The sequence below is a fragment of the Macrotis lagotis genome, chromosome 1 (genome assembly GCF_037893015.1).
Source record: "Macrotis lagotis isolate mMagLag1 chromosome 1, bilby.v1.9.chrom.fasta, whole genome shotgun sequence".
Lineage (NCBI taxonomy): Eukaryota > Metazoa > Chordata > Mammalia > Peramelemorphia > Peramelidae > Macrotis > Macrotis lagotis.
This window is the reverse complement of record NC_133658.1, coordinates 277,294,280-277,309,448: the sequence shown is the minus strand read 5'-3', so window position 1 is coordinate 277,309,448 and position 15,169 is coordinate 277,294,280. Positions and strand designations below refer to the sequence as shown.

The 15,169-nt window shown below is 38.1% G+C and overlaps 1 protein-coding gene across 2 annotated transcripts in view; it reads right to left on the bottom strand.

Moving 5' to 3' along the window:
* SLC34A3 (solute carrier family 34 member 3) overlaps positions 1-15,169 on the bottom strand; it is a 35,267-nt gene that overhangs the window by 13,967 nt on the left and 6,131 nt on the right. For both annotated transcript variants that reach the window (XM_074210586.1, XM_074210587.1), the window contains exons 8-11: positions 13,460-13,543; positions 12,940-13,054; positions 12,647-12,814; positions 11,909-12,025 (exon numbers count right to left, since the gene is read on the bottom strand). In XM_074210586.1, the coding sequence (XP_074066687.1) occupies positions 11,909-12,025; positions 12,647-12,814; positions 12,940-13,054; positions 13,460-13,543 (484 nt within the window). The remainder of the gene's footprint in view (positions 1-11,908; positions 12,026-12,646; positions 12,815-12,939; positions 13,055-13,459; positions 13,544-15,169) is intronic.

Genomic DNA, 15,169 nt, shown 5'->3' with positions numbered 1-15,169 from the left:
GAAGGGAATGCTCTTTAAACAATAGTAAAGTGAGATTGACATTGATTCTGGGGAACATTCTAAAGAAGTCTATTAGATAATGAATAAATATCTAGAGAAGGAAGCAGCTACTGAATATAGAGAGTCAGAATGTTTTCTTCAAAAACAGGTTATGGGGGGGTGGCTAGTTGGTGCAGTGAATAGAGCACTGGCCCTGGAGTCAGGAGTACCTGAGTTCAAATCCAGACTCAGACACTTGATAATTACCCAGCTGTGTGGCCTTGGGCAAGCCACTTAACCCCATTGCCTTGCAAACAAACAAACAAACAAACGCAAAAACAAACAAACAAAAAACCAGGTTATGCATTGATGGACCTACTCATTACATCAGTGCAACAATAAGAGACAATTTTGGGGTATCTGTGATGTAGAATATCATCTGTATCCAGAGAAAGAATTGTGGAGTTTGAACAAAGACCAAACACTATTTATTACCTTCAATTTTGGGGGGAAAATTGTTACCTTATTATGTAATTTTGCTGTCTCTTATACTTTATTTTTCTTCCTTATGATTTCTTTCTCATCACATTCAACTTAGATCAATGTATACCATAGAAATAAAGAAAAAACTAACAGACTACCTTCTGTGGGGGGTGGGGGAGGGAAGCAAGAATAGGGGAAAAATTGTAAAACTCAAAATAAATAAAATCTTTTAAAAAACAGATTATGAAGTATTAATCTAATTTTCATTTATGACAATGTTACCAACTTGGTAGATGAAGGGAATTTTCAGATAAAGTTTACTTAAAGTTTTTTTTTTAAGTTTTTAATAAAGTCCCTCACTCATACTTTTCTCATGAGGAAGTAGCAGAGATGAGAACTAGACAATACTGCAATTGGATGACTCAGAACTAGAGAATCAAACTAAAAGAGAAGTTGTTAATGGTTCAACATCAATGTGACAGGAGGTCTCCAGTTCATTAGCCCAGGAGTCTGTACTTGGTACAGATTTGAATAGCAAAAATATTATACCTAATAAATGTATGTGATGGAAACTAGGTGTGATAACCAACACAATCAATGAGAATCTAATAAGATCTTTACAGGTTAGAGGATTGAACTGAATCTAATAAAATGAAATTCAATAAGAATAAATAGAAAGGCTTACACCTCAATATCACATCCTTCAAGGAAGGGTTTGTCTATCATCACTCCCAGAAGTGAATTGGTTGAGCAATTGTTCAATAGTTATCACTTTGAGTTGAAGTTCACTCTCTCAGGGGAATGAATGGTTGGGGAGAGAGAAGATACTGTTCAGTCTTCGGGTTTTTTTTTTTAACTTTTTGCAAGGAAAATGGGGTTAAGTGGCTTGCCCAAGGTCACACAATTAGGTAATTATTAAGTGTCTGAGGCAGGATTTGAACTCAGGTACCCCTGACTCCATGGCCAGTGCTCTATCCACTGTGCCACCTAGTCGCCCCTTGTTCAGTCTTTGTTATGCCTTTTCAGTAAATGTCATTCTGTGAAAGCTAATTGGTATTCATTGGCTAATTGGGATGGAGATCAACTGGTCAGTTGATATTAATTGGTGAACATTGATACTAGGAACACATTTGATGGGGGTTCAATAGCAATAATATTAGATTTCTTTAACCTTTTGAAGTTACCCTTAGAACCCCAAGAAAAGTAGAAGGCTCACTCTGGGGACCTGACCCACTAGAACAACTGTTGTTTGGTAAATTTTCTCAGAGCCTATATACTATAAGTAAAAGCTAAGGAAAGTATTTGATTAGATGACAGTTTGCCTAAAAAATATTTGGGAGTCTTAATGACTTCAAGTTCAAAATGTAGTTCAGTGATATGATATATCAATTTTGTGTTGCATTAGGAACTTGGTGGGGCAGCTTGGTTGCACAGCCAATAGTGACTAGCCCTGGAGTCAGAAGGGCCTTAGTTCAAATGTGACCTCAGACACTTACTAGTTGTGTGATCTTGGGCAAGTCACAGCTCCAATCACCTTAAAAAAATAGAAGTTGGTAGACCCACTGTTCTTTGCCTTGGTCAGTTTTCATATGGAACAGCACTGTGTTAAGTTCTACCTGTCACAACTTAAATCTATTGATAAATGAGAATGTCCAGAGGAAGAAAACTAGTATGGTAAAGAACTATGATAAAGTGGGGTTTAGGTTGGGTCATATGGTCATTGTTGAAAAGAACTGGAAATATTTAACCTAGAAAAAAGAAGACTCAGGCAGAGGACATAATAGCTATCTTTGAATATTTGAAGGGCTATCATGTGGAAAGGGGATTATTAGGTTTGTTCTGTTTGGCCCCAGAAGGCAGAACCTGAAGTCACAGATGAAAGTTATATAAAAGTAAATTTAGAATTGAAAAGTTAAGAAAAGTTTTTAAACACTCAGAACTATTCAAAAATAAAATCAACTATTTTGAGAAGGAGGTTACCTTTCTTTGTGCATGACTAGATCCTTCTGACTCTCAAATTCTGCAGTCATATAATTTTGAATTTTCTTTGTGTACATCATCACCTATTACCTTGGGATGAGGCAAAGAAAGTATGAGTTCAGAGGGACCCTCAAGGTCTTATAATAAGTATTTACTGATCAAATTCTGGACCAAATCTCTTTATTGCCACCTTCCTGATCATAAAACTAAGGGTGGGTGTCATTTAATATTTAATATTTTCCTCTATGGCTAGCAAATTCCTCTAATTCCTATAGTACAGTTACTGTTGCAGAATCTTAGAGTTGAACAAGACCTCAGAGGCCATCTAATTCAACCCATATGTAAACAAAATGTCTTCTACAATATACTCAACAAGAGATCATCCAATTCTTGCTTTTGAAGCTTTCATTAAGGGGGAAGTCACTTTTTTAAAAATTTGGAGGCAATTGGGGTTAAGTGAGTTGCCCAGGGTGAGATAGCTAATAAGTGTCTGAAGTCACATTTGAACTCAGATCCTCCTGACTCCAGGGCTATTTTGACTCTACCCATTCCACCACTTAGCTGCCCTAAGTCATTTTTTTTAATGTTTTGTTTTTGTTTTTACAAGGCAGTGACTTGCCCAAGGTCACACAGCTAGGTAATTATTAAGTGTCTGAGGTCAAATTTGAACTCAGGTTCTCCTGACTCCATGGTCAGTGCTCTATCCACTGTGCCACCTAGCTGCACCCCTAAGTCATTTTCTGACTAGTTATAACTTTAGGGAAGTTTCCTCTTACATCAGGCCTAATTTTTCCTCTGCAGAGTCCACTCGTTGCTCCTAGCTCTGAACTCTGGGGCTTGCACTCAAGCAGAACAAGTCTAATAATCCTTTTTCCACATGACAGCCCAAATACTGGAATATAACCATCATGCCCACCTCTACTCTCAGTTTATTTTCTGCAGGGTAAACATCCCCAGTTTTTTTCAGCCAATCCTCATATGGCATGAACTCAAGGCACCTTATCATCCTGGTGTCTTTCTTTGGACGCTTTCTAGTTTATGAACGCCCTACTTAAAATGAGGATAGAATACAGAGGACCTAATGCTACCCCAGTCTTGGATTCTATGCTTGCTTATTTCAGGCTGATGTTGCTTTAACTTTTTGAGGGGTTGCCAAATTACATTATGAAATCATTGAATTTATAGTTCATTAAAACTCCCCAGAATTTGTCAGATGAACTGTTCCTTAATTCAGTCTTATACTTTTTTTTGGTTTTTGTTTTTTCACAAGACAATGGAATTAAGTGACTTTCCCAAGGTTACACAACTAATAATTAAGTGTCTGAGGCTGGATTTGAACTCAGGTTCTCCTGACTTCAGGGTCAGTGCGCTATCCACTGTACCATCTAGTTGCCCCTCAGTTCTATACTTTTGATATTGATTTGTTAACCCCAATTTAATATTTTACACTTCTTGTTGTTCAGCCATATCAGTTATATCTGACACTTTGTGCCTCATTTGGTGTTTTCCTAGCAAAGAAAAGTGGTTTGCCATTTATTTCCTCCAGTTCCTTTTACAGATAGAGAAACTAAAACTAACAAGGTTAATGACTTGAACTGGGCCACCCAGCTACTAAGGTCAAATTTGAATTCTAGAAGACGAGAGTTTTCCTGATTTTAAGCCCAGTGCTCTATCCACTGTGCCACCAAGCTGTCTGCATATTTTACATATATCCCTCTTGAATTTCACTTTTTTGGATTTAGCCCAAATTCTGGTCTGTCAGAATTTTTTTGAACCCTGAAGTTGTCATCCAATGTGTTAGCCATTCTTCCCAGCTTGAAGACCCCTCTACAAATTTGCTAAGTCCATCATCTATTCCTTTATCCAAATAATTGGAAAGATGTTAAAAAGCAAAGGAACAACTTTCTAGTCATGAGACCAACAAGATAGTAAATCTGAGAAACATCTTCCTCAGTCCCCACCAATTAAAAAAAAAAGAGGAATTATACAGCAAGTATAAAATTACAGCTGGATCCCATATTACAAAAAAGAAAGAATCTGAACATGATAAAAATCCCTATGAATTAATACTGGAGAAAGTTAATCTTTAAAGTACTCACTCATCAAAGACATCCATGAGTGATCTGTTATGGAAAATGACATCTACATCCAGAAAACAAGCAGACAAACAAAAAACTGCAAAGTCTGAATGCAGCGCAAAGCATACTATGTTCATTTTGTAAATTTCCCTTATGTCTTTTCTTTTTTCCTCATGATTTTTTCCCCTTAGTTCGAATTCCTCTTTCACAACATGACTAATGTGGAAATATATTAAACATGAACATACATGTACAACTTTTACCAGACAGTTTGTTGCCTTGGGAGGGGGGAAGGAAGGGAAGATAGAAAAATGTGGAACTCATAAACTTGCAAATGGCTGAATGTTGAAACTACCTTTGCATATAATTGAAAAATAAAATAAGAAGGGGGGGAAAAGTGCTCACAAACCTCCACCCTCCCAGCAGTGACCCACAAATTGATCAGACCCCTAGACTTGGGATCTGGAACCCATATTAGATTCCCTTCTTGCTATGGAGACATTTCCAGCACACCTCAACCCACTGTCCATCTCTTCCCACCTCAAATATCTATTCTCTCCTATCTATGTGAGGAGGATGCAAGGGACTGTCAGGGACAGCCTGTACACACTCTCTCTACTCTGCAAAAAGGTAGAAGGTGTTGTTTCAGTTCATCCAGAAAAGAGAAGAGTCAAGGAAGGAACTAGGGTTCAGGGCCATTATCACTGATTGTCCCTGACCTGAAGAAAAGGGAACTGAAACCAAGCTGGGCCAGTCCTGTTCCCTAGATGGCTAATTAAGGCAAGGACCTAGGCCAGTGAAACCTACATCTCCCAATGTGGAAGGAGACCAAGACAACTTTGTAGTCCAACCCCAGCAATGTGACTCCCAAGGAAGGGAATGGAAGCAGAGAGTAGATAAGGAAAAAGGCTGAAATACCAATGAATTCAAGAAGTAGAAAACTTATTAGACAGAACCCTAAAACTAGAAAGAAATAGGAACACTAAATGCTCAAAGAGATTACAGAGTTCTCTTTTTTTTTCAGAACTCTCTTAATAAATATTGTAAGACAAATGACAATTAATACCAGCTATCATTTATATAGTATTTTAAAGTTAGCAAAATCCCTTAAAATTATTGAATCATTTTATCTTACAGCAACTCTAGGACACAAGAGCTATTATTATCTCAATTTAAGAGATGAGAATACCTGAGGAAAAAGAGGTTAAGTACGGGGTGGCTAGGGGCAGCTAGGTGGCGTAGTGGGTAAAACACTGGCCCTGGAGTCAGGAATACCTGGCTTCAAATCTGGTCTCAGACACTTAATAATTACCTAGCTGTGTGGCCTTGTGCAAGCCATTTACCCCGTTTGCCTTGCAAAAACCTTAAAAAAAAAAGAGGGTAAGTGACCTGCGCAGGGTCATACAGGTCTAAGGTCAAATTTGAACTCAGATCTTCCTGAGTCCAGGTTCAGTACTCTTGCATAACCTAGTTGCCTCAGGTATACTTGAGAAAATACCGAATTCTGTGCAACCAAAAAAAAAAAACAACCGAAATTCCAGAAATGGTTCAAAAGAGAAATGAAATCCATTTGAGAAGAAATTAGGTATTGTATTTTTGCCAGAAGTTAGAGCTCTCGTTGTAAATAATAAAATATACAATTAGCAGATTGGAAAAGGTTGAATTCACAATGGAAAGTTTCCTCAAGGAAATAAAATAGATTTAACAGATTTGGAATGAAGGAACATTGAAATGGAGAGTAATTTGGCAGAAGAGAAGTAAAAGACAGCCACATTAAAAGGACACATGATTTCTACACAAGCCAAAGTTATGACCTTGGAGGTAGGATACGTAGAAACAACTTTAGGATCATAGGTCTCCCAGAAGAATATGACAAATAAAAAAGGTTGAACCATTATAATGAAGAAAATTTACAAGAAAACTCCTCCAAATCTCTGAAGACAGAAAACAAAGTGCCATTTGAGAGTTGACAAATTCTCTTCACAAAACCAAACCAAACCAAACCATACTTTTCAAACTATAAGACATATAGTTGGAGGCACCTAGGTGGCACAGAGGATAGAACACTGGTCTTAGAATCCGGAGGTCCTGAGTTCAAATTAAATCTCAGACACTTAATAATTACCTAGTTGTGTGACCTTGGACAAGTCACTTAATACCACTGTCTTGCAAAAGCAAAAAAAAAAGACATATAGTGGTTAAATGGAACAATTCTAATGACAAATAAATTCTATAAGATAAAGACCTTCAGATATAAAGGACAGTAAATTAGAATAATACAAAATTATTACACATCCACTAGAAATAGGAGAACAGAATGGGTTTTTTTTATCATAGAGGTATCAAACTATCAGTCTGTAGGCCAGCAAAATTCCTGAGTGCAGCCCAACCAAATTAAAATGTAATTGGAAAATATTTAACAAAATAAAAATACCACACAATATAATAATATTCATTTGTGGTTTTCTAAGTCAATATGCAGCCCAAGGGAATCTGTTGCTATTTGAATTTGATGCCATTGGGCACATTCAAAAAGCAAAGGAATTAAAATTGTAACTCCAAATGGCAAAACCTACAAATCCAAGGCTTGTCACCAAATTAAAAAGGGGGACATTTAGCAGTAAAGATTTAAGCACTGAGGGCCCTCCATCAGACATCTCCTTCCACAATGACATTAAGCTATTTGCCTCTTTCGGTCCAAGCATTCAATCAAATTTGTGTCCAACTGACTGTACTCTCAACTCCAGGGATTCTTAATCTGGAATCTGTAAATTTGCTTAAGAGTTTTTTTTTAAATAATTGTAGATCAGGGAGGCTAGGTGGCGCAGTGGATAAAGCACCGGCCCTGGAGTCAGGAGTACCTGGGTTCAAATTTGGTCTGAGACACTTAATAATTACCTAGCTGTGTGGCCTTGGGCAAGCCACTTAACCCCACTGCCTTGCAAAATCTAAAATAATTTTATATCAGAATAATTGCTTTCTTCTTTAATCCTATGAAATTTTTTAAATTTAAAAATATTATTCTGAGGAGTTCACAGGTTTTATCAGAATACCAGAAGGGTCTATGACACAAAAAGGTTAACCCTAATTGAGTCTATGAATCTCAATCTTAACCACAAAATATATCATGGGATACTTTTTCAAATGCTTTACTAAAATCTAAGTAATTCTCTGAGCTACTAGTTTCATTACTATCAAATCCTATTCATAATGAAACTATGCTTTCTTTGATTGTTGCTTCTTTTTTCTAGGTGTCCCTTTTAAAAAATTAATTTTATAATTTTTCCTGGAATTGAAATCAAACCAGTTACCAGTAGTTTGTAGAATCCATTCTCTTCCTTTCTTTGAAAATTAGGATAACCTTTGACCTCCTCTGGTTCAATGATAGCTTTCACTCTCTCCACATCATTCAAAGTGACTCATATTGGTCCTCACAGATTATCTCTTGTCAAGACCAGGATCCTAAACTCACCAAGGGCAGTTAGACAAATTTGTTACCTTCTGTTTATCAGGGGCATCAGCTACTCATCATTTTTTTCTGATCAAAGATAATGTTTCTTGATAGAGAATAAAGAAACAATAAGAATTGAGCAGTTTTATGTTTTCTTTGTCATTGATTAGCATCCCATTCAACCAAATAACAGATCTATTCCTTGTTTGGTCTTTTTTTTTCCTGTAGCAAAACACACATCAAAACACATGAACATGCACACACATATACACATGCCCAAAGCTTTAGAACTAATGAAGTTAGTTTTTTTGTTTGTTTGTTTTTTTAGGTTTTTGCAAAGCAAAGCAAACGGGGTTAAATGGCTTGCCCAAGGCCACACAGCTAGGTAATTATTAAGTGTCTCAGACCAGATTTGAACCCAGGTACTCCTGACTCCAGGGCCGATACTTTATCCATTATGCCACCTAGCTGCCCCTAATGAAGTTAGTTTCACAAGACCATACCATATTTTTGCAGCTCTCTTCTTCCACTATGCCATCTAGAATACCTGTTCTTTCACCTATACATCTCACTCTTATATTCTTTCCAAATTCTTGCAGTCAGGGAAAACTAGCACCCGCCAAATAACCTAGCACCCACTCCAATATTAGATATTCCTTTTGTCATGCCCCCAAATTCTCTGTCAAAAGAAATGAGAACAATCTTGGAACTGAGTATGGTGGTATATATGCCTATAGCTCCTGTTACTGAGGAATATGATTCTCTTGACTGGGAATTCTGAGCTGCAATAGGATGAAAGTGCCATAAGGGATTAAGTCTGCCAATATTTGAAGCTCTCCTTCTCATCGCCGTTTGATCTTGTGAATCCTTGTGATTCAGACTGTGCCCAGTGTGTCCGGGAAGGAGAAGGAGGTTGTGAAAGACCCCTTCAGAAAGCAGATGTAGACGCAAGTAAAGCATTAAGCAATTGCACATGAAATTGAATGATCTGTTACACTCTCTGGTGTCGATCCATACATTGGAAACTGTACTACATGAATGTTTGTTGGCTTTGATTTCTTCCTGCACTGTCCCCACTACAGTGATAGTTTTGGGGGAACAGGAGGGTATGTTTTTAAATGCTTTCATTGAAGTTAATGTGTAAAAAAGGGGGATGTATGAACCCATTGAATGCTTTCCCATTGAAACGGGAAGCCAGGGAGGGGTGTGGGGTAGAAACATACTAGGCACTCTCCCCCTTCCAAAAAGAGATCTTGTCTCACTCTGTAATTGTTTTGTGTTCCAATAAAGTGCCACTTAATGTAAAAAAAAAAAAAAATATATATATATATATATATATATATATATGTGTATATATATATATATATTTGAAGCTCAGAAATAGAGGGCCGTTAGACTAATGGTGGGGAAGGGAGCTCAGTGGGAAAAGCTGAGCAAGTTAAAGATCTGGACTGATCAGTATTGGAAATCAAGTGGCCACTGTATTCCCAGACTAGCAAGATATAGAATCCTGGTCTCAAAAGAAAAAACCCAAATTTATTATCCATCATTGTTTCTTCCAGATGTCATCATTCCTTTCACATCATCACTCAATATCTCCTTTTGATGTTCACCAGGCTTGTCTATAATCACCCTGTTTAGGACCTGGTCACAGTCACCTATCAACTTCTGGGTCATTCTCCTTGCTTCCTCAAAGAATTCAGTACCTGGTTCAGTCTTCCTATTCCTCTTTGGCTCTTTCTAAATCCATTTTTCATTCTCACTACAATTTTTAGTCTTTTTATTTCCTACTGTTTGTTAATCAAAGCCCTTGGACTGGTTTCTCTTTCCTCCTTTCACTGTCTTGGATCTATTGTTGCATTAGTTTAACTATGTACTTATTTTCTACCTTTGAATTCCTAATACTTGTTTTGTTGACATTTACACATTGGCAAACTCCAAATCTGAGTTATCTCTATCATTTTCTTTCCCCATCCTACCCACACTATGCTGGAATACATATAACTGTACTGAGTCCACTATAAATTTATATTATCTAATCACATTTGGGCCTTCACTATAGTATGGCAACCTGTTTTATTCTTCACTGAATAATTCTCTGTTAGCCTGTCCAGTTATTTATTCTTATTCTTTCCTCACCCCTTCAGCAAAAGACTTTTTCTCCTTTTTTAAAAATGTGGATGTTCATAATTATCCTGAGTTCTATTTTCTTTTATTCCATTCTCTGAGAAAGATGGCACTTTTTTATTTGCCAAGACCATCTCCTACCTTACTTCTGCTTCTTTGGGAGTTTGTCCCTTTTATCATTCTCTCATTTTTAATTTTTTCTTCGTTTACTCACACTTTCCTTACTGAGTACAAACATGACCAGGTTTTCCTCCTCCTTAAAAGACTTTTGTTGACTCTATCTTATTCCCTCAATATATTATCTTATACTTCTTTTCTTTTTTCATAGTCAAACTTTTAGGGGAAAAAACCAACACATCTATATTCAGTATCTCCATTTCCTGGACTGACACTTGAATTTTAATTCTTTGCGATCTGAATCACAACCATATCACTGCTCATTGCCCTCTTCAATATTATCAGCAATAACTTCCGTATTCAATTGTACCTCTCCAGCTTTATCTTGCTTGACCTCTCTATATCTTTTAACTCTGTACTTTATTTCTCCTCCTATCTATCTGAACATTTCTTCTCAGTCTCCTTTATTGGATCCTCATCCATCTCCCAGTTCACTGTATGGAAGTCTCTTCAAGGCTGGCTCTGAACCCTCTTTACTTCTCTCTCTACACCTGTTCTTGATGATTGCATCACTTCTCACATACTCATTTAGTATTTTTACAACAAACATGACTCATAAATCTATATTTATTAATATCTTTATCTATCTTTTTTTTTTGCAACCCAGTGGGAGTTAGAAGACTTGCCCAAGGTCACACAGCTAAATAATTATTAAGTGTCTGAGGTCTGATTTGAACTCAGGTCTCCTGACTCCAGGGTTGGTGTGCCACCTATTTGCCCCATCTTTATCTATCCTAAAGGAATGAAGCTGTTTAATTTTTGTCTTTGTATCTCCTAAGTGCTAAATAGGTGCTTGATGAATGAATAAATGCATCTACATTTGCCCCTAATCTCTTGCCTGAACTCTAATTGCTGATCATCAACTACCTACTAGAAACCTGTACTTATATATTCAACACTATTTTAAAATTAGCATGTCCAATAAGGACTAAGTCCTCTTTTTTCCAAGTTTTCCTGATCCTCTTGAGATGTCATCATTCTTCCTGTTGTCCATGTTTACCATCTCTTCTTCCTTCTTCTCCAGTCAGTTGTTGTTTTATTAATTCTACCCCCCCCAGTATCTTTTTAGGCTGCCCCACTCACATGGACACTCTGGTTCTGACTCTCATCATCAATCAAGTGAACTATTGAAAAGTCTTCTAATAGACCTTATTTCTAGTCTCTTCCTTTCCTGGATTTATTCCATCCCAATCGGTCTACTAATTGTTCCCTGAATTCAACTTTCTGCTCCCTGTCTCTGTGTCTTGGCATATGAATATCCATCTGTCTCCTGTCTTTATGCATTCTCTACTGGACTCTAGAATCCCTAACTCCCTTCAAAGCTCTACTCAACTCCCAGAGAAAACCTGTTCTGGTTCTTGACTTACCTGTCTTTGTACCCACCCACTTCCATTGTCAATGCTCCTCCAAATTTCTTGGAAATACTTATCTACAGTCATTCAGTAATCCTTGAGGGCAGAAACTGATTTTTTCCCCCTACCTAGCCTCAGTACTTTGTAGAGGATCTTATAAATAATAGGTACTTAGTAAGTGTTTATTGAGCTGAACAAAATTGAATTGAACCATAATCTCACAAGCCTCTCCCAGCCCATCCCAAGCATCATCACTGGCACAGTGAGGCTTTTCCTCTTACCCATCAGGGGAACGATAGCGGCAGTGAAGACACTGCTGCTCTGGACCACAAAGGTCATGACAGCACCAACCACAATGGCCAAGTAGCCACTGAGCCATCCAAAGGGGAAAGGGAATTCTGCAGGGATCAAAAGGAAGGAAAGACCAAAGTTATAATAAGAATATTAATAACAGAAGTTGCAATTTATATGATATTTTACAGTGTATAAAGCACTTTCCTAAGAGTAACCCCATAAGATAATTAGATTAATATTATTTCCCCCATTTTGTAAATGAGGAAATTGAGACTTAGTGAATGACCACACACAAAACTAGTAACAGTATGTTACCACTATTATTAATAATTAAAAAAATTAATGATATTGCATCTTGGGGTTTATGCTTTTTTTTACATTATTGTTCTTGGTTCTCACTAAAATGCTTCAAGAAAGATAACTCACTATCATCCCCATTTTATAGATGTACCTCAGAGAGGTCAAGTAATTTTCCTAGCCTCACAGAGTGGATTTAAGGCAGAGAGTTTAGCCCATCTCTCCTAATTCAAAAAGTCCTATATTCTTACCAAAACACCATACAGTCTTTATTTTTCTATTCCTTTTCCCTGTCCCTAAACTAACTTCTCCAATCCCCATCTCTCCTTCCTATGTTGCCCTTTCGGATAGTAACCCTGCCCCCTGCCCCTGCCTCCATCTTGCCCTCTTCAAGTGCCCCCTTTCCTTCAATCCCAGTTCTCCCTCACCAGCATTGATGACTTTGCGTATGACCTGGGCGATCTGGCCACGAAGGACGGAGTTGAGCAAGCGGACAATAAGGACTAAGCCAGAGCAGAGAGCGAGTAAAGAGCCAGCCAGGAGGATGAAGCCAATGGCCAGGTCATTAAGGGATGACCCCACAAAAAGGTGGTGACCTAAAAGAGGCAGATCCCATCCCTGTCAACATATGGATCAGCAAGGGCTGGGCTAGGGCTGAAAAGGGGGTCTGTGGGGATGAGGAAGGAGATCAAGAAGATGTTCAAGAAGGGATGTTTCTCACAAAGTTCCATTTTTGTGCTTGTGATATTCTTCTCTTGGCAAAGCAGGGCCCCACAAGGGAAGCAGAACTGTACACTGCATTCACTAGAGTTCTTCACTGGCACAGTCTCTACAATCTGCATTGGAGGGCATAGGGTTGGATTCAGAATGAGTCAGAGGACAATATACTGGGAGAGTCAGAGTACATAAGGCTAGGTTTGGGGAAAGTTCTGGCCAGATTAGTAAGGGTCACGGATCAGAGCTATATTGGGAAGGGGTCCAGGGTCACAACACCAGGAATGGTGGCAATGTAGTTAAACCTTCTCAGAATGGTAGTTTTAAATAGAAGGAAATGCTGCTAAATTTTCGGTTGGAGATTAAAGAAAATAAATATGCAATTTTTTTCCCATCCAAGTTTATGGACCTCCTGAAATCTAGGCGCTCATGGATCTCAGACAGAGGAACCTTGAGGAAGTGGATTCTCTTTGACATATGATGCCTAGGAGATAGGGGTCTGTTTGTGATTTAGGGTGTGTCCTCACCGTATATTCCTTGGTGCACAATCGCTTGATGAGGCTTCCTGTGGCATTGCCTGCCGCACTGTCTGAGATAGCTTTAGAGTCCAGCTATGAAGGACCAGGCCAGGAGGAAGGAGAGAGAGCTTAATGATAGGCCAGAGTCAGCCTTAGTCCTTATGCTGGCATTAGCCCCTTGCTCCCTTCCCCTTCCCCTCCTTCACACACACACACACACACACACACACACACAAACACACACACACACACACATCCCCCTTGATTCCCCAGAATTGGCCCCTGCTAGTCACCAGAAACCTTGCAAAAGATTAGCAGCATAGTTGGCCAGGTATCCCATTTTGTTTAAAGATTTCAAATGGGGGAGGGGGGAGAAAGAGGAAAGTTTTCATAGTTAAGACCATAAATCAATGGATAAGTGAAATGAGACTTCAGGGCCAATTCATTCAACTAAACTACTATGTGCAAGGTCTTGTGTTCTGCAGTAGGAATGCAAAGATAAAAAAAATGATACTTCCTGCCCTCAAAGAATTTACAATCCATTTGTGGAAGAGATAAGTAAACATATAAATATAAGACAAGCAAAAATGTGGTACATTCAAGGAAGAGATTCAGATAAAGTACTCTAAAATTTTTTTGAGTCAGAAAAAACTTTCATGGGAAAGGAAACATTTAAGATGCACCTTCAAAGAAATAACAGATGAAGTTGAGAAAATAGCTCATTTCAGGGAGAGTTGAAAGAGGGGGAACCCATAGTAAATTCATAGAGGTAGAATCCAGGAAGAGGTTAAGGAATATTAAGTTAGTAGAATATGTGAATGTATAAAACGTATGAGATTAAGGAGGGTTCATTAATCAACTGGAGGAGATTTGTTTCAAACTTTTAATTGTCTATGTGTCAGTTTCCTCATCTGTAAAATAAGTTGGAGAAGGAAATGGCAAACCCCTCCGGTATCTTTGTTAAGAATGTTAAGAATGTTTGTTACTGAAACAACTGAACAGCAGCAGCAGCAGCAGCAGGAACAAACAGCCACCCCTCTCTCTCTAGAAGTATGGCACTTCAAAAGAAAAGAAAGATAATTTCTGGTTCAGTCTTAGTGATTTTGGGGTGGCCTCTAAGAGATAAGGTTCAGTGTATGGGGCAACCCTCAGCATCATACCATAATAAACTTAGAACTGAAAGGGACCTTACAAATGAGTTAAGTCCAACAATTTCATATGAGGAAACTGAGGCTTAAAGAGGCCAAGTACATTCTTCATGTTCATATGACTAGTAAATATCAGAGACAAGAAATGAACCCAAGTCTTCTTGATTCCAAATTCAGAACCCTATCCATCATGCTGTCACTCAAGATTTGGTTGGCTTATACTCCAGAGTATGCACTCTCTTGAACGGAAATAACCTTTGTTTTGGCCTATAAAAGTGAACTCATTGACCTGTCAACATTTGGATGAGAGCCACATCTGTCTATGGACTTGTACAGTAGTTTCAGAAGATGGAAATGACATAAAAGTCACAACCAGTGCATCTCTCAGTTGAGATGGGTTGAAGAAAATCTACTAATTAGCATGAAGCTGGAGACAGCCTTCAAGATGTACTTATATTGCTCTGTCTTGTACAATCAGCCTTAACTCACATCATGGTAGGAATAGTAGTCTACCTCCAAATAAAAATCAAACAAACCTTTTTGTTGTTGTTGTTGTTGTTAGTTTGTTTCA